At 48.0% G+C, this 21,704-nt stretch overlaps 1 protein-coding gene across 1 annotated transcript; it reads right to left on the bottom strand.

The window, feature by feature from the left end:
* Positions 1 to 200: 200 nt before the first annotated feature.
* On the bottom strand, positions 201 to 20,928 carry LOC110292190 (ATPase family AAA domain-containing protein 3A). The gene is made up of 16 exons (XM_021159336.2): positions 20,629 to 20,928; positions 16,900 to 16,976; positions 15,878 to 15,979; positions 15,496 to 15,555; positions 14,579 to 14,648; positions 13,713 to 13,878; positions 13,400 to 13,469; positions 11,240 to 11,395; positions 10,669 to 10,725; positions 10,272 to 10,397; positions 9,929 to 10,053; positions 8,936 to 8,987; positions 8,445 to 8,515; positions 6,910 to 7,077; positions 5,604 to 5,712; positions 201 to 912 (listed from the first exon to the last, which is right to left on the bottom strand). Exons 1-16 carry the CDS (start codon positions 20,828 to 20,830, stop codon positions 748 to 750), a joined length of 1,776 nt encoding a protein of 591 aa, XP_021014995.1. The 5' UTR covers positions 20,831 to 20,928; the 3' UTR covers positions 201 to 747.
* Between the last annotated feature and the right edge of the window lie 776 nt (positions 20,929 to 21,704).

Raw genomic sequence — 21,704 nt, 5'->3', positions numbered from 1 at the left:
AGGGGCGGGCCCCTAGCAGCAATAAGGATGTGGTGGCCCCAGGTGTCCCAGCCCTCACTGTGAAGCCCACCCTGCCTGGCCAGTAAATTCTCCAGAAAGCTCCAGCCTGTGCTTCTTCCGTCATCTCTAACCCCAGGGGCTGTTGAGGCCCCTTCATCTAGACCTGCCCCTCTACCTCAGCCATCAAGCAAAATCAGAAAATCAGTCACAGTTTTATTAGATTCTGGATTTAAAAGGCCCAGATTCAGTAAAGGGGAAGGCGGTAGTTCTGACTCTTGGATGCCATGGGCCAAGGGCTGTCTAGCACCAGATCCACTCTACCAAGTAAGGACTGGGCCAATTCTTGGCACAGATGTGTATATGGTAGGAGTAATGTCCAGGAAGCGGAGGGCCCCCTGTGCCTTTAGCCTGGTCCCTGTAGGCCCCAGTCCTGCTGGCATAGCCACTGGCTTGTGGTACGGCACTCTGCACACTCTCTGCTCTGTTCTGGGCTTGTAGACATGTCTCACCAGTGTACTGAGGTAAAGGAAGGCAGTATGCCTCCCTCTGCCAGCACTCAGAGTCAGAGACGAGGAGGTGTGGAAGGCAGAGAAGCTGACACCTCCAGTATCCCACAACTACGCAGAGGCATTTGGAGCAATGTTGACCTCTTACAGAGGTCAAAAAAGACAGGAAAGGAGGGAGCAATAAGTGTGGTCATAGAGACTGGCTGTCCCCAGTCAGGTGTACAAGGTGTCCAGGTCCAGCTCAGCAGCTGAGGAGTGAAGGATGTGGTGGCTTGTTGGTCTGGGAATCGGGTCTCTCTACTTTAAGCCACTGCATCTTCTGCTGGTGCTGCTGAACAGCATCCTGCACACGGGCATCCATCATAGCCTCCGTGAGGACTCCATCCTCAGATGAATATGCCATGGCCTGGTAGAAAAGAGGGTGCAGAGGAGAAGCTAGTTGCTTACACAAGGAGGCCAAGGCCCTCAATCTAGACCCACCTTAGACACTAGCACAGTGGGCACACCTGAACTTAGTGCTGGGCCCATAGCCCAGTGCTACTACTGTTAAATTTCCCAATACGTTTCTAAAATAGAAAGCCTGAACAGAGCTGTTTCTCCTCTGTACACATAAGCTAACTCCCTCTGAGCAGGACACAAATGCAGACCCCCCCATAAGCCCCTAAATTATTCTGGCTCCACTTCCCAGCTCAGGCATACCCCAGGTCACATAGCAACTACTCAGGCCAGATTATGCAGTTGTATACTTTACAGGCCTCCTGAACAGTGGCTGCTGCTGGTGGGCCCCTATCTTCGGGGTGTGAGGTTGCTCCAATCAGAACCAAGTGGTCCTCTCTGGATAGGCTGCTCCTTTTCATGTCTGTTCCCACTGGATGACAATGGCCCCTCTCACTTCTTTATCCTCCCCGAGGATGGCACTCTAGGACCAGCCAGCAGGAGTTTGAACTGGTCAAGCTGTACCTTTTAGATACTATAAAGGGACCAGGGCTCACAGGTGGTTGAGACCACACTCCTGCTGGTTTTCTGCTTGAAGCAGAACATGCCCTGAAAGGCATCAGCACAAGGTACAGAGAAATCTGAATGCAATGAAGGGAACACTCCAGGCAGAGGAGTTTCCACCCAGGGCACTAGGACACACTGTAAAGGAACAGGATTGCAGAGTCTCATATAACAATTCTGCCAAGACACTGTCACCTGGGAGGAGATGACCATAATGGTATTCTGTCTCATCTGGACAAGCAGGATAACCAGGAACAGATGGACCTAGGGTCCACTATCTTACTATGATTCACTGTGGAGGAAGTCTTGACCCTACAGCCAGACCACCAACTCTGAGAGTTGTTTGGTCTCACAGATACTCTCTCCCAGCTTGGGCTCACCAAGGCCAAAAGCAAGGTAGGCAGCTATACAGGAGCCCTGGCTGGATGGACAGGGTGGCAGCTCTCTCTAAGTGGCTACACCTTGCCAAAGGCCTAGAGGAGGAGAGCTCACCCACCAGCTAGCCAGGAACTCAGGTCAGGTGGAACAAACCAGACAGACATCAGGGCTCATGCTGTGGGTATCCTGGGCTGGACCCTGGGTTACAAGCAAGCCAAGGTGGAGGTAAACAATGTTATGAAGCAGCATCACTCACAACCTGCTGGTGGCCAGCATCTCCACTCTATCTTGCAAGTATTCTGTAAATCTAAAACTATTCAAATGTTTTAAGTTTAACTAGGTGTAGTAGTTTGCCTATAGTACCAGCCTTTCATGAAGCTGAGGCAGGATTGCTTGACTGTGAAGTTCAAAGCCAGGCTGAGCAATGTAGTAAGACCCCAGCTCAAACATGAGTAAACAGGTGCTCAGGCGTTCACAGCACTTACTGCTCTTGCAAAGACCCAGGATAGGTTCCTAGCACCAACACTGGGTGGCTCACAACCACCTGTAACTCCAGGGGAATCAATGTACTCTTTTGTGTTTTGTTTTAAGACAGGGTCTCTCTATATAACTGGCTGGCTTGGAACTTGCTATGCAGACTAGGCTGACTGCAGACTCATACAGATCTGCCTGCTTGTGCCCCTGCTGGATCTAAAGGTGTGTGCCACCATTCCTAGCCTCATGTCCTCATCTAGCCTTCGTAGACACCAGGCATACATATAGTGCACATAAACAAATACAGGCACTCATGCACACACATTAAAACACATACAGTATATTACACATATGCATACTAAAAAAAATCTTAAAATATTTCAAGAAATAGTTCTTCCTTAAACCCTCAACAATGAAGGGGAAGGGAAGGGAAGGGAGAGAAACACTAGCTGTTATCCTATACACTATCACCACCCCCTTGACATCAAAGCCAGATGAAGACAGCATTGAAACTTATAGACCAGCAGTCCTGATGAGCAGAACCTGATGCATAAGTACTGAGAGCTGCAGGCCACCCCAGTCAGTGAGACTTGTCTTAAATAAACAACAACAGCCTAAGCCCAGCCTGGTGGAACACATCTGTAATCTCAATACTTGAGAGACTGAGGCAGAGAATTTTGAGGGAATTCAAGGCTAGCTTGGGTAGGCTACAGAGTGAGATCATGTCTCAACAAATAAAAACACACATTCCCCAAGGGTATACCATTTTTTGTGATATGGGAAATTAAGGCCAGGAATGCACATAGGCAGACACTCCTCTCACCACTACATCCCCAGCCTTGACTTCAATTTTAAATGTTAAGATAGGGTTTCATTGTGTTGCCCAGGCTGATTTTGAACTGGCAATCCTCTTGGCTCAGTTTCCAAAGTACTGGGATCATAGGTGTGTGCCATCATGTCCTGCTTGGTAATGGTTTACTAAATGACATGACAGACAACAAAAAGAAAAAATAGATAAATCAGACCCCATCAAAATGTAAAAGTTTTGTACACAAGACAGAGGCAAATGGTTCTCTTATGAATTTGTAGCTGGCCAGGTCTACACAGTAAGTTCCACGTCAACAACCAAAAAAGAATATTACCAAAAGAATAAAAAGACAGTCTATCCAATAGAAGAAAATAGTTGTAAACCACATATCTGGTAAGAGGTTAATATCAACATTATGTATGGAGAAGAGCCCCTACAATTCAAAAGCTAAAACTCCACAACTTCAAGGCTGGAAGAGGGCAGTGTGAAGAGCACTGGGTGCTCTTCCAAAGGACCCAGGGTCAAGTCCCTGCAACCACATGGTGGCCCACAACCTCATCTGTAACTCCAATCCAGGGGCTCTGGCATCCTTTCTTCTGAAGGCACCAGACTCTCAAATGGTATGCGGACATGTATACAAACAAAAACACCCCACATGAAACAAATCAAAACAGATATGGTGATGCACACCTTTAACGCTAACCTGTTCTATAGAGTTCTAGGATACCCAAAACTACCTAGAGGGACTTTGTCTCAAAAAAACAAAAACAAGGTGGTTAAGACAGTATTCAGTGTTTAAGTGGGGCGGGTGTGTGTGTGTGTGTGTGTGCTCGTGAGTGCACAGTCAGTCCCTAGAAGGGATGATTGCAAAGGCAGCACTTGTATTATCCTGGTGCATGGAAGATAGAGGCTGTAGAACAAGGAAGTATCTGTGATGTGCAAGTATTCAGGAGTCCTATGGAGATAAAAACAACAGCAGCATCCGGGTCTGTGTTATTCCATGGCTGGCAGGACCTAGGCAGCACCTTAGGCAGTCCCCCTGTATCACTTGTTCCTCTCCAGAGAACAGCCTAGGTGAACCTGCCTTTGTCACCCTGACCACTTGCCAGAACCCTCAGGGAGCATGCCCAGCTCTCCCTTTTAAAGCCTTACTCGATCTGTTTTCTACTCTCTGACAGAGGTGAGCTATCTGGGTGACAGCTTTGTGAGCCAGGTAACCTGCCGAGATCAGCTCAGTGTATTGCCCCATAATATTTAACATGACGAAGGTCTAACATTCTCATAGGTATATATTTAGAGGTCATCCTTCAGAGGAAGTAATTTCCTTGAAATGAGGGCACAGAAAGAGTCCCTGGTTCCTTGGAATTCATGCACAAGAAAAAAAAGCTCACGGATGCTGTCTATCATATGAGGACCCAGCAAAACCCTGACCTCTATTAGCCAGAAAAGAGCCTTCTTTAAGGTCTGACCATGTTAGCACTAACTTTTATACTTCAACCTCCAGAAATGTGGAAAAATGACTTCTTGATTTATAAGCAAGCCACCTGTACTGTGCTGGTCTCCCTGTTCTCCACCGTTAGTTGTGGGAACAGAGCCTGAGCAAGGACCACAACAGGGTGCTGCTTCTGAGATGTATGTTGTAGCAGCTAAGCGAGCTTATAGTCCCTCATGTACCTAGTGGCCACAAAATCCAAACCTAAATAGGACTGTCCCATGCATATCTTGAAAAGCACTGCCAAGTTTAAGTGGCTAGGCTGTCATTTGTTACAGAAAGTTGGCTACAGGGACATGGTAAAGCTGGCGCAAAGTTTGAGATGGCCATAGCACTCTCCATCCCATCAACGTGAATTTTCTTGACAACATCAAAGGCTGAAATTCCTAAACTGCCCTGTCCCTGCTGTAGGAGCTCCCTGCCACAAGACCATGGAGCTGTTACTAGGCAGCTTCAAAGAAAAAAAACAAAACATGATTTTAGGGAATAACAATAGGCCACTGTGGCCTATGCCTTGAGCCAACAACACCTCTGTCTAGTTTCAGAAGGAATGTTCCTGCCCCCTTGCTCAACTTTAACATAAACGTGTCCTAAAAAGCCAGATACCCAAGAGTACACATACACGAAGCACAAATCTGTTGATCTGAACTCGTCTGCAATTGTCTAACAGATAACTCAAAGCAGCCCTCTAGACTTCCTCAGAGACTCTTGCACATCAGCCGTAGTACCTGTCATCCCCCTAAGACTGTGACAATGCTCCAGATTTGGGCCAGAACAAGCTGAGCTAGTGATATCATTCCATCCTCCCATGAGTGACTCATTAGCCCTCAGTAGAACCAAGGGCCACATGTCTGTCTATCCATGCTTAGAACATCCTCCAACATAAGAATCATTATGGGATTAGGATAATATTCAGAGTGGGTTAGATCCCAGGATCTTAACTTACCTGCCACGCCACAGCAAGCTGAGCAATCTCCCGGCCTGACATCCCCTCCGTCAGCTGGGCGACCTCTGAGCATTTCTTTCCGTAGTCAAACTGGGCCACCTTCAAGCGTCTGGAGGAAAAGTTCCTAAGTGGGTCTGGGCTTCCATGGCTCTACACAAAGGGGGCTGGGGAGATTGGTGGGCAAGGCTGCCCAGGATCACACTCTATCAGATGCTTCCACCTGAACTGGACATTAGTGAGTGGGCTTTTTTGTACAGCCAAAGTTGGATGAGGTAAACTCTGCCAGATATCCTCAGCCTTCCTTCCTGACCTGCAGGAGATGCCAGGTTGGAGCCAGGAAGGGTTGGCAGATGGAGCTATACTCTCCCAATCTGCCTTCACCCCTCCTTACTAGACCCAGCCTACAACTACATATTTAGCACCCAAAGAGCAGGTATAGTTAAATGCTCAGCAATCAAATTCTAACAGAGAAGGTCAATTTCTAGGTAAGGAATAGAACAGCTAAGTAAAAGGACCTGCAATTCAAATTTTCAGCATTAACATCTGACCAAAAGCCACAGAAATACATGAAACATGAATAGAGGTTGCATGCCTAAGCTGAGGCTGGGGACATGAGGCTAGTAGGAGGCAGGGGACTTGACCAGCACGGGTGGAGGATGGGCCCATAGGAAACAGCAGGGCCAAGCCATGTTTTCTTCAGAACAGTAAAAGGCAACAGGCAGCAGGAGAGATTCAGGTCAGGACATGGAGTCTGAATGCCATGGAGCCTGGGCCCCAGGAGACAGCCGAAAGCAGAGCAGCCTCTGCTGATGGGAGACACGGGAAGTGAACTAGACACAGCAGTGAGGGCCTGTACCAAGGCCTCCTCATCACAGCCTGGCTTCTCCCTGTCCCCACATGGCTGCAGAGCATCTTTGAGGAGTGGCAGGGCAGGTATGCAAGTAGACAGGAGAAAGCCATGTCACACTTAGTAGCTGAGGGCAGGAACTGCAACTTCCAAACCTGGTACAATAGGCACAGAGCAAATGTGGTGGGTGCCACGTGGAGGGTACCATATTCTCCTGATACCCAGGACTCAGTGACTCAGGCACTTAAAATGTGAGAATGGGCTGTTGGGGCAGGCTTGCAGCTGTCCTCCCGTAAAGAGCAGTGAGAGGAAGGGCTCAGGGTCCCCATGACAGAGCCACCTTTGCCAGGGCACATGTACAGAATGTGACCCCACACAGATGGCCTAAACCCCAGGGAAATGAAGCGCTCAGACAGGTTCCAGGTCAATAAGGGGAACCCTGCAGGGCTGGACACTTACTGCTTTCCTTCTGTGGCCGGCTTAAGGACATACTTGTCAAAATACATTCTCACCAGGCGCTCTCGCTCCTCCCGCTGTGGCAGGGCAAAGCAGACCATCTCGTCAATGCGGTCATTGATAGCCCAATCAAACTGCTCAGGCTGGTTACTGGCCAGGACCAGCATGAACCTGCAGCCACAAAGTGCATTTGTCCAATCACGAGTCACTCAGAGACAGAAGGCCTGTTTTTTTGTTTGTTTGTTTGTTTTTGTTTTTCAAGACAGGGTTTCTCTGTGTAGCCCTGGCTGTCCTGGAACTCACTCTGTAGACCAGGCTGGCCTCAAACTCAGAAATCCACCTGCTTCTGCCTCCCAAGTGCTGGGATTAAAGGCGTGCGCCACCATGCCCGGCTCAGAAGGGCCTCTTATGCCTCCTCAGGTAAACCTGATAGATGGATATAACTTGGCAGCTCTCCCTTTCTTCCTTACTCCCTTACCTTCCACGTTTCTTGTTTGTTTTGTTCGTCTGGGGGTTTGAATCCAGAGATTAAAGAATGTTGGGCAAGTGTTCAATCACTGAGATGTACCTGTCATTCCTGACAGCTTTTTAACTCAGGAAACCCCAAGCCCACCAGATCATTTGTACAACCATGATCAAGGTTGCCTGCTATCCTCAGGCCCTGTGCCAGTCCATGACCACAGCAAGTAAGGGGGCTTATGATGTATAAAGTGGCCTCATATTTACTAAAAAGCTAGGTCCTACCCTAGTGATGAGCAAGCTAAGAATAGAATTAGGGGACTTGGAGAGAGAAGCTTGTCTGACCATAGGCACTGACCCTGCCAGTGGCTTTTGGACAAAATCCTGGGAGACAAGCTCTTACTGGGGTCTCTTTCAAGGCCTAGATGCTACCCTAGTCACAGTATCGCAGATAAAGACCAAGGCTCTATTCTTTCAACACATGACACTTGGGATCAGCTCACAAAAAGAGCAAACACATTCTGGGCTCAGGACTAGGTGCTGGTACCCTGAAAGCAGTCTTAAGACATGGTCAGTAACAGGAGTGTCTTAGTTCCGCTGCATATGGACAGCTGGATGTCAAAAGGCATGTGTGGGGTGATGTTCAAACTGTGTGGCCAAGTTGACAGGAACTAACCTAGCAGAGTTTCTCATGTCTCATATTGCCTTAATGGGCCTTTAAGAGCCCTTCCCAGGCCGGGCGTGGTGGCGCACGCCTTTAATCCCAGCACTCCGGAGGCAGAGGCAGGAGGATTTCTGAGTTCGAGGCCAGCCTGGTCTACAAAGTGAGTGCCAGGACAGCCAGGGCTACACAGAGAAACCCTGTCTCGAAAAACCAAAAAAAAAAAAAAAAAAAAAGAGCCCTTCCCAGGTAAGAACATGAAGACAGCCCAGAGAGTTGCCCACCTACATACTACATGCATTGAATTCATGAATTCATGATGGTTTGTCAATTATATCTTTGCTCCCTTGTGAGGACCAAGAACTAACAATGCCCAGAAATACCCTGCTCAGGGAGCTAGGGGCAAGATGGCACTTACTTACTACTGTGTTGTCCTGTCCTGTGTAGGAATGCATTCAGAGTAGCCCTGAGGTCTTCACTTATCTTTTCCTACAGAAAGAAAATATTCAGCATCACTCTCCAGCCCGAGGAGCAGTTTTGAACATGGCCGAGTTAAAGTGTCCACAGGAGACACTGCTGGGAGGGAAAGGCAGGGGGTTAGGAGCACAAGCCTGGTCTGATAGCCAAACTTTGGACTGCTGCTGACTCGGAATCACCGTAGAGGGCAGGTGTGGTTAGTGAGGAGGATATGTTATGGTACGCATCTCCAGGAGTCTGGCTCAATCACAAACTTCCCAAACTTAAGAGGGAAAAGCAACTAAACTGCAGCCTCAGCCTGTGCATCATGAAGGCCTCGCCTTCCTGTGTTCTAAGGTCATAGCAACCTCTAGGCCAGTCCTTTGCTAGACTGGCTTAGAGCACCCAGCTCTGACCAACTCCCAAAGCCAGACAGGGTTCTAGAACACTCACAGTCGCTCGTTTCCTGAGGAAGGCATCTGCTTCATCCACAAAGAGCAGGAGGCTGTGAACCAGAGAGTAGTCAGGTAAGAGGATGCTTGAATGCCACAAGCCAACATCAGCAAGGTCCCAGAAGCAACAGGAAGTATAGTGCATATCCCTGGGAGAAGCTGCCCCACACCAAGAGCACAGGTCATGCCCTAACAGGGATTCTTTTTTTTTTTTTTTAAAGATTTATTTATCGTTATATGTAAGTACACTGTAGCTGTCCTCAGACACACCAGAAGAGGGATCTCATTGCAGATGGTTGTGAGCCACCATATGGTTGCTGGGATTTGAACTCAGGACCTTTGGAAGAGCAGTCAGTGCTCCTACCCGCTGAGTCATCTCACCAGCCCCTCCTATCAGGGTTTCTTAACATGCTAACCCAGTAAAGAACAGAGCTCAAAGCCTCCAGGACTCCAACACTGAAAGCACAACTGTAGCTCTGATGGCATATGTTCCTTCTACCTACAGGTCTCACTCAAAGTGGTCAGACAAGATGAGAGCTGAGATGCCTGTGTTCCGCATCAGAAAGAAGTGATTATCTAGGGTGAAATGGCAAAGTTCAAAAGAAAGGGCATACCAAGGCACAGTAACAATGCTAGGGACCTCTAGCCATGCATACCGCATGCGTTGGAACGACATTCTTAGCCAACTCTCAGAGGGTCCAACAGTCAAGGAGGCCTAGGGCCATTCCTTTCCCCATTTGAGTTAGCTCTTCACTCCTGGCAGTAATTATATCTGATTGGCAGCACCCTTGTACTGGAAGCCTTCTGTCCACCCTTGGCACGACATTTTCTCTAATGGACCCTTCAGCATAAGCACCCATCCCTAGCTGTCTTCAGAAGAGGCTACCCATGTACTCCCACACAACTTCAAGGACAGGAAAGTAGGGAGGCCTTAGCTAGGTACCTGGTGGATCCATAGAAGTAGAAACCTATGTACATGGGGTTATATGCTCACCCTCGTCGGCTGGTGCTTGCCCAGTCGAAGACCTTGTGCATGGCAGTCACACCCTCCCGCCCCATTGGGGCCACGTCCCCGCCTGTCATGATGGCGTAGTCCATGCCTGAATGCAGTGCAAGTTTCTAGGCAGAGAGGGGTGGGAAAACAGAGCAGATGTTCCCTTCAGAGTCCTAACCCTACAGCTCCACCAGCCAACCCTGTCTAGCATAGACAACTCCCCACCATCAGAGCCAGTGCCCCCTAAATGCACTGCAGTGCTCTGAGAAACAGTGACAAACGCTGCCAGAGGGTGAGATGCCCAGCCGAACCCAGTCCCACCTTCACAGTCAGGAATTTTTACCTTGGCAAATAGTGTCTTGCCAGTCCCCGGGGGCCCATACATCAGAACGTTCCTATACAGGCTTTTGTTCTTCTTGGTATTTCTTGTTGCGATGGCAATATCACGGACCCGTGCCTCCAGGCTAGGCTGCCAGAGCAAGATGAGGTTTGGGGAATCTGGTCTCCCAGCCTACAGCCTTAGGGAGTGGAAGGACCACAGGTATTCTAGTGCAGCCTACTCCTTGTAGATACAGACTGGCCTGTGAGGTATCTGAATATAGGTTTGGTTGACAGTAACATGTATTTCAGGATCCCAAAGCCACAAGCACAAGGATCACATAAACACAACAGCTCAACTCTGCTGTCCCTTCCCTGGGACCCACAGGGCTTCCCAAGTCACAGATGCCACATCAACTTACACTGAGGATGACGCCCTCCAAAGCATCCTGGGGTCTGCTGACCAGTCGCCTGCTGACCTGGTAGGGGAGACCACCACAGTTGGCTAGACACAAGCTACCATGAAGTACTGCCCCACACAGTCCAAGACTAGTACCCCAGTGTCAAAGCTGAAAAGACAGTGCCTGTGTGGGACTTGAGCGATTGATCAGCTCTTTACTACAGATCTTTATCTTTCCAACCACCTGTGCTGAATATCTGAAGAGACCCAGCTAAAGCCAGAGAACAAGCCTGTCAGAGAGAGCAAAGAGCAACTGAGCCTAAGGGAGGCAGCTAGATGCCACACTACACTCATACTTTCTATGCAGGACAGAATCTGAGCTCAGGTTATGATGAGTTAAAGCAAACCCAGGGGCAGCCATATAATTAGATAACACTGGTTAACAGGCCTCATTGGTATAACATAGTTGTGAGAAAACACCCATGCCAGCATGCCAGGGAAATCAACCACAGAGAAAATGTACACCACTTGTTTGTGATATGGGAAGAGACCTGGCAAGGATGTGGAACCCTGAACCCTTACTGTGGCCATACCTGGATGGGATGCCTCAATGCCTCTAGCACTGAGATTCGGGAGGTCTCTCTCACCAAGGATGGCTTTCCCAATCGGGCCTCAATATACCGACCAGCAACAGAAGTAGCATTCTTGGCAGAATAGACTCCAACAGCTAATAGTGTCAACCCTGCCACCTGGGACAGAAAAACAGCAGTCTACATTGCATCTCTGCCCTACAGTTCATCCTGTGCCCCCAAAACAGCTAAGGACCCATGGTTGCCTATACTGACCCTGGTTGGATGCCTGACCCTATTCCCCAGCCAACCAAAGCACTTGCACACTTCAGGTGATAACAAAAGCTTTATCACTGGGCACTCCACTGCACAACACTTTTCTTTGTGCCTTATAACATGAATCCTCAAAAGCTGAGGCAGCGAGATGGAATGTGGCTGGCTGTACAGGGCTAGAGACTCTCTAAGGGTCTTGGCTTCCACTGCTCTCTTACCAATGAAAAAGTTAAACTTCGTTCTTAGAAAACAAGGCTAACCACAAACCATAAATCCCTTTAAAAGCCAATGTATTAGCACGTCAAGCAGTTCCATAAAGAGGGGAATCTTCCAGGCTAGCTTGTGGTTTACCAGAGTTCTTGCCTAGCAATCCTAAGACCTCAGGTCCCATCCTCAGCACCCTACATAATAAAAAACAGTGTGCCTTCAGCACTCCCCGTCAGTGGATCAACCTCTGCACCTCGCTGGTATGAAGTCTTCAGTTGGCACCCTGAAGAAGCTTTAGGTATCAAAGTCCATCTCCTACAGTGCAGAACACCTCCTGCCTAATGGAGTTGTGGAGTTGGCTAGGCATACACTACCAAAAATTCCAGGTGACTAGGCATGATGGCGAACACCTTTAACCCCAGCACTTAGAAGGTAAAGGAAGGTGGATCTCTGTGAGTGTGAGGTCATCCTGGTCTACATAGCAAGTTCCAGACACCCAATCCTACATAAATCAGAGCTGTAGAATTAGAACGCCTGTCTCAAAAAAAAAAAAAAAAAAAAGGAAGGAAGGAAACAAGAGAGAAAGAGAAAAATAAAAAGAAAAGAAAAAGGCAGATTAAAAAAAAAGTTGCCGGGCATGGTGGCGCACGCCTTTAATCCCAGCACTCGGGAGGCAGAGGCAGGCGGATTTCTGAGTTCGAGGCCAGCCTGGTCTACAAAGTGAGTTCCAGGACAGCCAGGGCTATACAGAGAAACCCTGTCTCAAAAAAACAAAACAAAACAAACAAACAAAAAAAAAAACAAAGCAAAAAAAAAGTTATCCTGGGCTGAAGCAATGGCTCAGCGGTTAAGAGCACTGACTGTTCTTCCAGAGGTCCTGAGTTCAATTCTCAGCAACCACATGGTGGCTCACAACCATCTGTAATGGGGTCTGATGCCTTCTTCTGGTATGTTTGAAGTCAGCTACAGTATACTTATGTATGATAATAAATAAATCTTTGGGCTGGAGGAATCAGGGACAGAGCAAGTGGGGCCATCTGGAGCCAGCGGGATTGACCAGAGTGAGCAGAGGTCCTAAAAATTCAATTCCCAGCAACCACATGAAGGCTCACAGCCATCTGTACAGCTGCAGTATACTCACATACATAAAATAAATAAATAAATCTTTTTAAAAATTTGTTATCACTACTTTCTCCCAAGGACACTGGAAAGTGACCTCTAGCCGTTCCCTACATCGGTGCCTGGAGGTAGGCTACTACCTGCCATGACTAGATGTGACTTGTCCTTCTAAGATTTATATGATAAGTACTTGGTATTATGCAATGCTGTAGTTTACAAAATATTAGAGAGTGGGGCCTAGAAGTCATTAGGTGGCACTATTCAGCCTTTCCAACACCAATTAACCTTCTTGTTTTGTACGTTAGTCGGCTTTGGGTAACATGTTAGAGCCACGTAAATTGGATTAAGAGAAGACTGAATTGTCTGAAATGCCCCTAAGCCCAAATACTTTATCAAGTCTCACTATAGTTCTTAAAGAGTATAATTACAGCTCATGTCCCTAATCTGAGCTGGCACAACAGAGATGAGTGTATCTGCAAGATATCAGGTATCCCCACAGCCAGCAGGTAACAGGGAAGTCCCTGGAGACTGTGCTCTAGAGCTTCCCCAGTAGTGTCACCCCTAGGGATATATGGTAGTACACACCGTAGCTGTCACTTTGTCCCAGTCTGTCACAAAGGCACGGAATCCTTCACCAAACAAGGTACCAGCTGTCCTGCATGAGGAAAAGTCACATGACACTCTAGAAGAGATACTGGGCAAGGGCAGAAAGAAACTAATAAAAGTCTCAGGTCAGTCTCAAAGACGAGTCTACCAAGGTGGGAGTATTAAAGAGCAGACCCAGAGCTGTAGGATAAGGAAGGATAGAGGCCCTTCATGACCTTCAGGGACTCGCTAGCTTGAGCTAGGAACTACAAGGCAGATGGACAGCAGGCACTAAGTTTTGGCTGATCCTTACCTGATAGACTCCAAGATGGTCTGGCGGTGCTCAGCAGCCTTGAGTCGAATCTGTTCCCGGATGATATCTGCATTCTCTCGATCAGCCTTGGCCCGTGCTCGGGCTTCAGCTTCCACCCGCAACATCTCGTTTTTATGCCGCAGCTCCATCTCGCGCTCCACAGTGGCTGTCCCACAAAAAGGCAAAGACAGTGGTCTTCAGCCCACATTGTACCTGCCTCTGTCCGCACTGCTGACATGCACACATAGACCTAGATACTGCATGGACCAGGGACAGCATTGTGTCACAGTGAACAACCCATACTTCACAGCAAACCCTCCTAGAAGACCCCTGAAATGGCCTGGACCACCTTTTGGATGACAATTTTAAAAACAAACAAAAAATGTGAATAATCAGGACAGAAACCTACTTGTACTGACATCTATCAGAATACCAGGAAGGTCATGAGAAGAAATAATGTGCACTTATTTGTCAGCAGTAAGAACCAAACACCCAGCAATGTGTCAATTGTCACTGCACAGTGACACCAACAAACTGCCTCAAACCTTTCCTGACAGACTCCTGGAGACAGGAGACGTTCTCCCTGCTGGGACGCATATGTGTAAAGTGGCAGGGTGGCCTGATGATGAATGAAGTCCTACCACAGGAGCTAACATGGGCAATTTTCCTATCTGAATCAACTAGTTCTAGACCTTTCTACTCAGGGGCCAGAGTTAGCTCTGTGAAACCGAGGTATCCACTGTGTCTGATATCAAAGCGCATACTGTAAATGCAGTCCTTATTTGTGATCTCAGTGAGTCTCTGTGGGGGCATTTCTTAAGGACTAAGATGCTCAACAAAGGCACCCATCCTTGGAGATCTCCTACCTCGCCGTATGGCCTCCTGCTTCTGCACAGACTCCTCTTGTTTCCTTAAATTCTCTTCATTCAGAAGTTGCTGAGAAGTCACATTAAAGTTAAAAGCTTTTGAGAATCAGAAAGACAACAAAAACCAAGCCAACAGGTTGCAGCTGCTCTAAGCCAGGAATGCTTCTGCCCACCTGAGGAATCCCAACTTTCTTGGGGCTCTAGCTGGTACACTCCAATGCAGACACATCTGATGTAGACCCAGGACATGCACACATTAAGAGACTGGCTTCAGAGCTGCCCCACCTGCTGAGGCAGAAGCAGCCTTTATAGCAGCTCACCAATGTGGTTCCTAAACCCCCAGGGCCTGTAGCTCTGCTCTATGACTCTTACAGAATTCTGATCTCTGCCAACTGAGATTAACAGCTATAATGCCCAGCAAACAAAACAGGAACATAAGCCTGAGGCTGCTGAGCTCCTATAGCGGGGATCCAGCATGGATCAAAGGAGGCCTATCTAGGTTTTGGACAGCCCAGGATCCCTGTCCTCCACCATTCACTGACCTTGCTAGTTAGACAGGTGCCCATCTAGCAAGAACCCTCAAGGGTAACTAAAACAAAATTAACAAAAAAATCCCCCAAAACCAACCCACTTCTACTGTGGGAGCATCACAAGAAGTTATGTGCATGGGCTTATTATATATGTGCTTGAATATGTCTATACACATGTGTATGTGTACAGCACATCTCTGCCTTTAGGTGCATGTCTGGGTACATCCATTGTGCACACAGGTCATGAATATGAACATGCCAGGGTCTATGTCTGAGAAAATCCACCCAGAACCAGCAACACTTGTATTCTTGTCTAAAACTCAGCTGCATAGTCTCCTATGTCACTCCAAGAACACTGCACGTTTCTCAGAGGTGTACCTTGCTTACCTGTTGTTTCAGCTGATCCTCATAGCGCTGTCGAGCTAGCTTATCCTGGTACTGGGCCCTCTAGGGGAGAAGACAGAAGTAAAGACTCGCTCTGGCTGGAGAAGCCACTAGAAGAATCAGAGAACATGATCTGGACCTACCCTGGGGTGGCTGCTGAGGTAAGCGACAGATGAGCTGCCACCTCCTACAAATATGTGGATACAGAACGGCTCTGTACCAAGGAGTCCATGGGTTCGAGGTTATTGTGTTTTGTTTGTTTTTACAATAGTGGTCCAGATCTCAGTACAGCAACCACCACTTTGTAAACCCTCGGTTAGTCAGTGAGTTAAAGATCCAGAGGGGTACCCCACTGTCCCACTCGCACTCCTGCCTGTGCACTCACAGCCTGGTGCTGTCGTGTCTCTTCAGTCAGGGTTTTCCTTCTTTCCTCAGCTTGCACACGGATCTGTTCACTCTTCAGCTGCTCTACGGCAGCTTCATACTCCTACAGAATACAGGAGAATCTGTGTAAGACTCACACCCTGGACAGCTATTCCATCGGGCTGCAGATTACAAAATGGCAGGATAGTAGTCATCTCCTACCCAGAGCTCAACTGTGTTGTCCAACAGACAAGGACTAAAGATGGAGGCTGTTCTGTGCTCACTGAAAACCCTGGCATCAAGTGTTCTTTTGAGTTTTGTTGTTTGTTTTTCAACACAGGGTTTCTGTGTAGCCCTGGCTGACCTGGAATGTCCTCTGTAACCAGGCTGTCCTGGAACTCAAGAAATCCACCTGCCTGTCTCCCAAGTGCTGGTATTAAAGGCATGCATGACTCCATCCAGCTTCAAGGATTCTTCTGAGCACAGAGAAATTAAAAAAAAAAAAAAAAAAACTAGGCATGGTGGTGCATACCTATAATCCTAGCACTTAAGAAGCTGAGACAGAAGGATTAAGGCCAGCTTGGGATACATAGAAAAACTCTCAGCCAGGGATATCATGGAGTATGAGGTATATTCCCAGCACTCTGGAGGTAGAGCAGACAAATCTCTGAGTTCAAGGCTAGCCTAGTCTACAGAGTGAAACCAGGATAGCCAGGGGTATACAGAGAAACCCTGTCTTGAAGGAAGGAAGGAAGGAAGGAAGGAAGGAAGGAAGGAAGGAAGGAAGGAAGAAAAAACCCATCTCAAAATAAAACAAAACAAAAAAAACCCCAAAAATTTCAAGAAAGATCCCTTGCCTCTAAGTCTAGATATTCCTCACCTACGACTTCCCTCTCAGGTACCTCTACTACAGGATCATAGCCAAATATGCTCAGCTTCCAGCCCTTACGTCCCCCAATTCGTTCATAGAATGGAGAACACATCCATAGTCTGTCATCTGTGACTGGTCCTCTCACACCCTCATGGCACTAGCCCACAGTTCACCTTGAGCTTGGACTGTTGTTCCAGCTGCAGTGTCTGCTCCTGCATCTGTGCAAGACTCAGTGCCTCCTTGGCATGGCCTGTAGAGTAGAAGGGAACAGAAGAGAGGGTATTAGTATGCTGCCAATAAACATTATCTGTGTGGCTAAAAATGGAACCTCTCACTCATGCCAAGGGGCTTTCTGAGAAACCGCAACACTCAGTGTTGGATCATTCATGTGCCTTCTCAGCCAGCCTCACCCCTGCCTAGATTCACAATAACCATTCCTTTCAAAGCTGCTGTCCCATCTCCAACAGAAAGCCTGGTGAGTTTGAATATGCAGCTTAGTTGTTACAGAGCTTGCCCAGCATGCAAAAAGTCCTAGGCTGGATCCCTAGCACCACACACAATCAAGAGTTGTGTGCATGCCTGTGATCCTAGTATTCGGAAGTTGGAAGTCAAAGGATCCTCAGCTGCATAGTGAGTTTGAGATAGCCCAGTAGCCATGAAACTTTGGGGGAAGGAGAACATGTAAGAGTTTAGTAAGTTCTCAAGGTCCCATCCCCAGGGGATCATCACATTGCCAAGAGCTCCATCAGAAAGATCACCACGCACTCATCTAGCATCAGACTGTGCAACTATAACATGTCAGGCATTTTCCAGTTAGGGAAGCAGAGCTCTAGCTGGTGTCTATATCTGTAACCATTAATGTTGCAAAAAACATGCAGGCAAAACAGAACAGGTAAGGATCAGATATCAGACAATGCGCCTAGGTTATTAATATCTTCTACATGTTTTGTGTGTCAGGGGGCACTGGTGTTTGTCAATACTTAGTGGGAAAGCCGGGCGTGGTAGTGCACGCCTTTAATCCCAGCACTTGGGAGGCAAAGACAGGTGAATTTCTGAGTTTGAGGCCAGCCTGGTCAACAGAATGGGTTCCAGGACAGCCAGGGCTACACAGAGAAACCCTGTCTTGAAAAAAAACCAAAAAAAAAAAAAAAAACGTAGTGGGGGAAAAACTTTACTTCTATTATATTCTAAAGAGGCCTAAGAAACAAGTTTCTAAATTTCCATGATAGTTTTCCATTACTAATACCTTATTGTAAAAACTTTCTACCACAGAAAAACATAGGAGTGAAGATCACCAAGGAAACCCATACCTAAAACAACAATGTCCCTGTTTTGCTATCCTAACCCTTACTTTCTATCCCCATGACTTTCTTGTATTTTTGAAGTCTTCAAAGTCAGCTGCAATTTCTTCATGTTACTTTCGAATGTCACAATCATGTCGTTAGCCAGAGCTTTATGACTCTTAGTGATATGAATATGGGGAGGGAAAATGGCCTAAGACAGGAGGCAACATGGCATGAGCATTCCACAGGTTTAGATGACCACGGCTGATGTCCTGATATTTGGGATCAATTTAGACAGAATATGCAGTTTGGCATGAACTCTACCAATGAGCAACAGTGTCAGAGCTTGGGAAGGACCTTCCAAGACAATCTTCTCCTAGACTCTCTGGTCTTCAGTGACCAGGACAGAAGACAAAAGAACTCACACCTGAGGAGAGAGAGAGCAACAAGGCACAGCCCTACACCAATTCAGAGAGTCAGCTGCGAGGCCAAGTGCTGAGCAGGTTATGACAATGGCCTCTGATACTCTGTCTCTCTTTTGACAGGACAGGGCTGGGGACAGAAGCACTCTTTGGGGTCTCATCTCAGCACAGTAGGCAGGAATGGAGGTGGCACAGTCCAACAAAACTGGGGCCAACCCCCAGTTCCTGTGTCTTCTTCATGTGGCTTTGGCAAGCTGAGCTAACTTCTCTGAGTCCATTTTCTTGTGAAGTGAGTCAGAATAGGTAAACTTCAGCACAGGTTTAGTGCCCACCTGAGACTGCCCTACAAGAAAAGGGCACAGACCTAGACAGCCCATGGGGGCATGCAGAACCCATGGAATTTGTTGCTGGCCCAGAAAAGAGAGCTCTGCTAAAGCATAGTAGGGGCCAGGGCACTGAACCTAGATAGCGCATGCTCTGGGCAAGCACTCCAGGACTGCCAGGACAGGTGCCTGAAGAGCAATTTACATGCAAGAGTAGTCAGGATGTAGCTGAGGGTTGGAACTACTGTTCTTCATAGTCTATATAACAGCCTGCATTAGTGAGACTAATAGCCAAGATTCAATTCTGAAACTCTAGGTGTGTCTAGAGAGTGATCTCCCCAACCCAGGAGTTACGAAGAGTTGTCCCCTACATAACAGTGTAACAGGACATGGGATCATCTGCCAAGTCTTCTAATACTGGAAATGCCTTGAAAACCAGCCACTTTTTCTCATTTCAACCCAATCACCGAGATTATCTAGCAAACACAATAGATTATTTACAAAATTATTAGCTCTGCTGGACCTCAAGAGACAGGTGACTCTGGACTTCAATCTGAAGGCTCTGAATGTCTATATGGAGATTTGAGTTTGTGGGGCTCAAGAGACCACTGCCAAAAGTGGACGGATCTCACAGTGTACCCCAACTAGCCTGGAACTTACTGTACAGAGCAGTCCAGCTTCAAACTCAGAGATCTGTCTGCCTCTGCCTCCCAAGTATTGGAATTAAAGGCATGAGCTCAAGACTTTTTTTTTTTTTTTTGCCCTACAAGAGCAGAGAATTGACTCACCAAGTGCCAGACTCTCTTTCAGAGTGTCTGCATATTATACCTATTTAAATTAGGGCTTCCCTATAGGATCTTTTGAAAAACAGAACCCAATCATATACACAAAATTGAGAATGGAAACATCCTTCAATAAGTATTCATTCAACAAAGCTGACACTTCAGGCTTTTTAAAAAAATTTTATGTATTTGAGTTTTTGCCTGCATATATGTATGTACATGTCTGGTACCCTTAGAAGCCAGAAGGTGCACAGAATTGAACACAGGTCCACTACAATAGCAACAAGTGCTCTTAGCCTTTCAGCCATCTCTGCAGACCCCTGCAGGCTCTTAAAAATATTTCAACTAGCTAGGCTAGGCTCAGGAGGAGGTGGAGCTGTGATTTCTCTGACAGCCTGGTCTCAGCCAGGGCTGCACAGTCTTTATAAAAAAAAACAAAACCAAAAACAAACAAACAAAACAAAATAATCAAAAAATCCACCTTACATTACACTTTGGCACAAACTGTCAACATCAAAACAAAAATGTCATCTGTTGGGAAAGTCCTGGCCTTTGGGATCCATCAATACTAAAATCTGTCTCAGAGAGGATCAACCTTTACAGACACTCTCACCTCACGTTCCACAGTGGAATGCTATCATCCAATAATAAACACGAAATCTACTATCTTCTTGCTAAGACCAAACGCCTTTCGAAAACGCTCCCCTTATTAAGTGAGAGATTACTATTAACTACCACAACATAGGATCGCCTGATCTGGCTATGACTTTTGGCCTGCACCACGTGGAGGCGGCTAGAAAGCCCAACAGTAAGTAGGTAAGGCCAACATTGACACAGGGTCTTTCCTACGACCTACGTGTTGACAGCTGCAAGTGCAAGAGGGTAGCAGGATCGGGGTCTCCCCAAATGCAGAACCGCTATGACCAAATGTCCCATAGCGGCCATTCAGGTCACCTGAAAGGTACGGCTGCGAACGACCACTGTGCTGCTAAGACGTCAAGGGGACCAAAGTCCTAAGGGCAGCTAGTGCCTCCGAGAGAAACCTCCCATTTCCCAGGGCCTCGGCCCGCCAAGCCCAGCCCGCGCACTCACGCGAGTGCTCCAACTCGCGCGCCGCTTTGGCCGCACGTTCCAGGCCCGTCGGGTCGAAGTTGCTCCATTTGTCCTTGGGCGATGGCCGGTCTCCCGCACCGCGGTCGCCGCCACCCTCCGCCCCAGGTTGAGCGGGCGGCAAGGGCAGCGGAGGCCCTGTGCCTTCGCCCTTGGGGCCCTTGATGCCGAAGAGCCACGACATGGTCTGCAAGCTCCGCGCGCCCTCGGCGGACCGTACTCGAGCGTGACTCGCGGGGCTACTTGCAGTCACCACGCGCCGCGGGCGCGACTAACTGCGCAGGCGCGACACACACCCCTTCCTTCTGGACGACGGAAACTTAGGAGGGTCAAGACCTTCTCAGCCACTGGATTGGCCGCTGAAATAGGGACGCCAGTGGCGTCGGTGACACTATTTGCCCATCTTTCTAAGGAGGCGGAACTGGACAGAGCTCCTGGACCAGGCAAAAAGGAACAAAGTTTTTGCGATGGGTGTGCCTTCATCCTAGAAAACTCTTTTTTTTTTTTTTTTTTTTAACGCAAAGGTGCTATTCCTATGTGGTCGTTCTGTACCTGTCGCTATAGGCATTTATGGAGACGCCCCAGCCACAGAGCCCACAGAAGATCAGAGACACTGGACTCACACCACGGAGGGTCGGAACTCTTCTGCTGTGAATCCTACCCAAAGAACAGAAGAGGAAGGGAAAACCTGAAGGTGGTGTGGGTCTCCCGGAGCTAATTTTTTCCGGACTTGAGATGCCTCAGGTCACTGCAACCAAGGGCGGAGTAACTGGGGTGAGGCCGCCAGCCGGGAGGCCGAGAGAAGGGGTGGCCCCGCGGCCCTGGCGCCCCTAGACCGGCCGGCCGCCCCTGCTGTGACCCCACGCCTTCTCGGAGCCGGATTCATGTATATCTGTGGTTGCTTTGAGCGTCTCCAGGCCAGCGGCTCGTACAGCCAAGCGTGAATAAGAATAAGAGGGATACTTAGGTCAGAGACTTAGGCGCATCTGACAAACAGTCCTGCACCATTCTGCTACGATTGCTCAGGCGGTATCTTGAGCCCCATCCTCTTTGGTGTT

The sequence above is a fragment of the Mus caroli genome, unplaced genomic scaffold, assembly GCF_978045245.1.
Source record: "Mus caroli unplaced genomic scaffold, Mus_caroli_1 scaffold_6, whole genome shotgun sequence".
NCBI classification, from domain to species: Eukaryota; Metazoa; Chordata; class Mammalia; order Rodentia; family Muridae; genus Mus; species Mus caroli.
The sequence above is the reverse complement of the archived record's forward strand: the minus strand, read 5'-3'. Positions and strand labels throughout refer to the sequence as shown.

Coding starts and splice junctions, on each gene's coding strand:
- LOC110292190 (XM_021159336.2), bottom strand. CDS start 20,830: ATGTCGTGGCTCTTCGGCATCAAGGGCCCCAAGGGCGAAGGCACAGGG. Junction 10,726..11,239: donor CATTGAGGCATCCCATCCAG/GTATGGCCACAG, acceptor CTCCCCTACCAG/GTCAGCAGGCGACTGGTCAG. Junction 10,054..10,271: donor GCAAGACACTATTTGCCAAG/GTAAAAATTCCT, acceptor CTCTCTGCCTAG/AAACTTGCACTGCATTCAGG.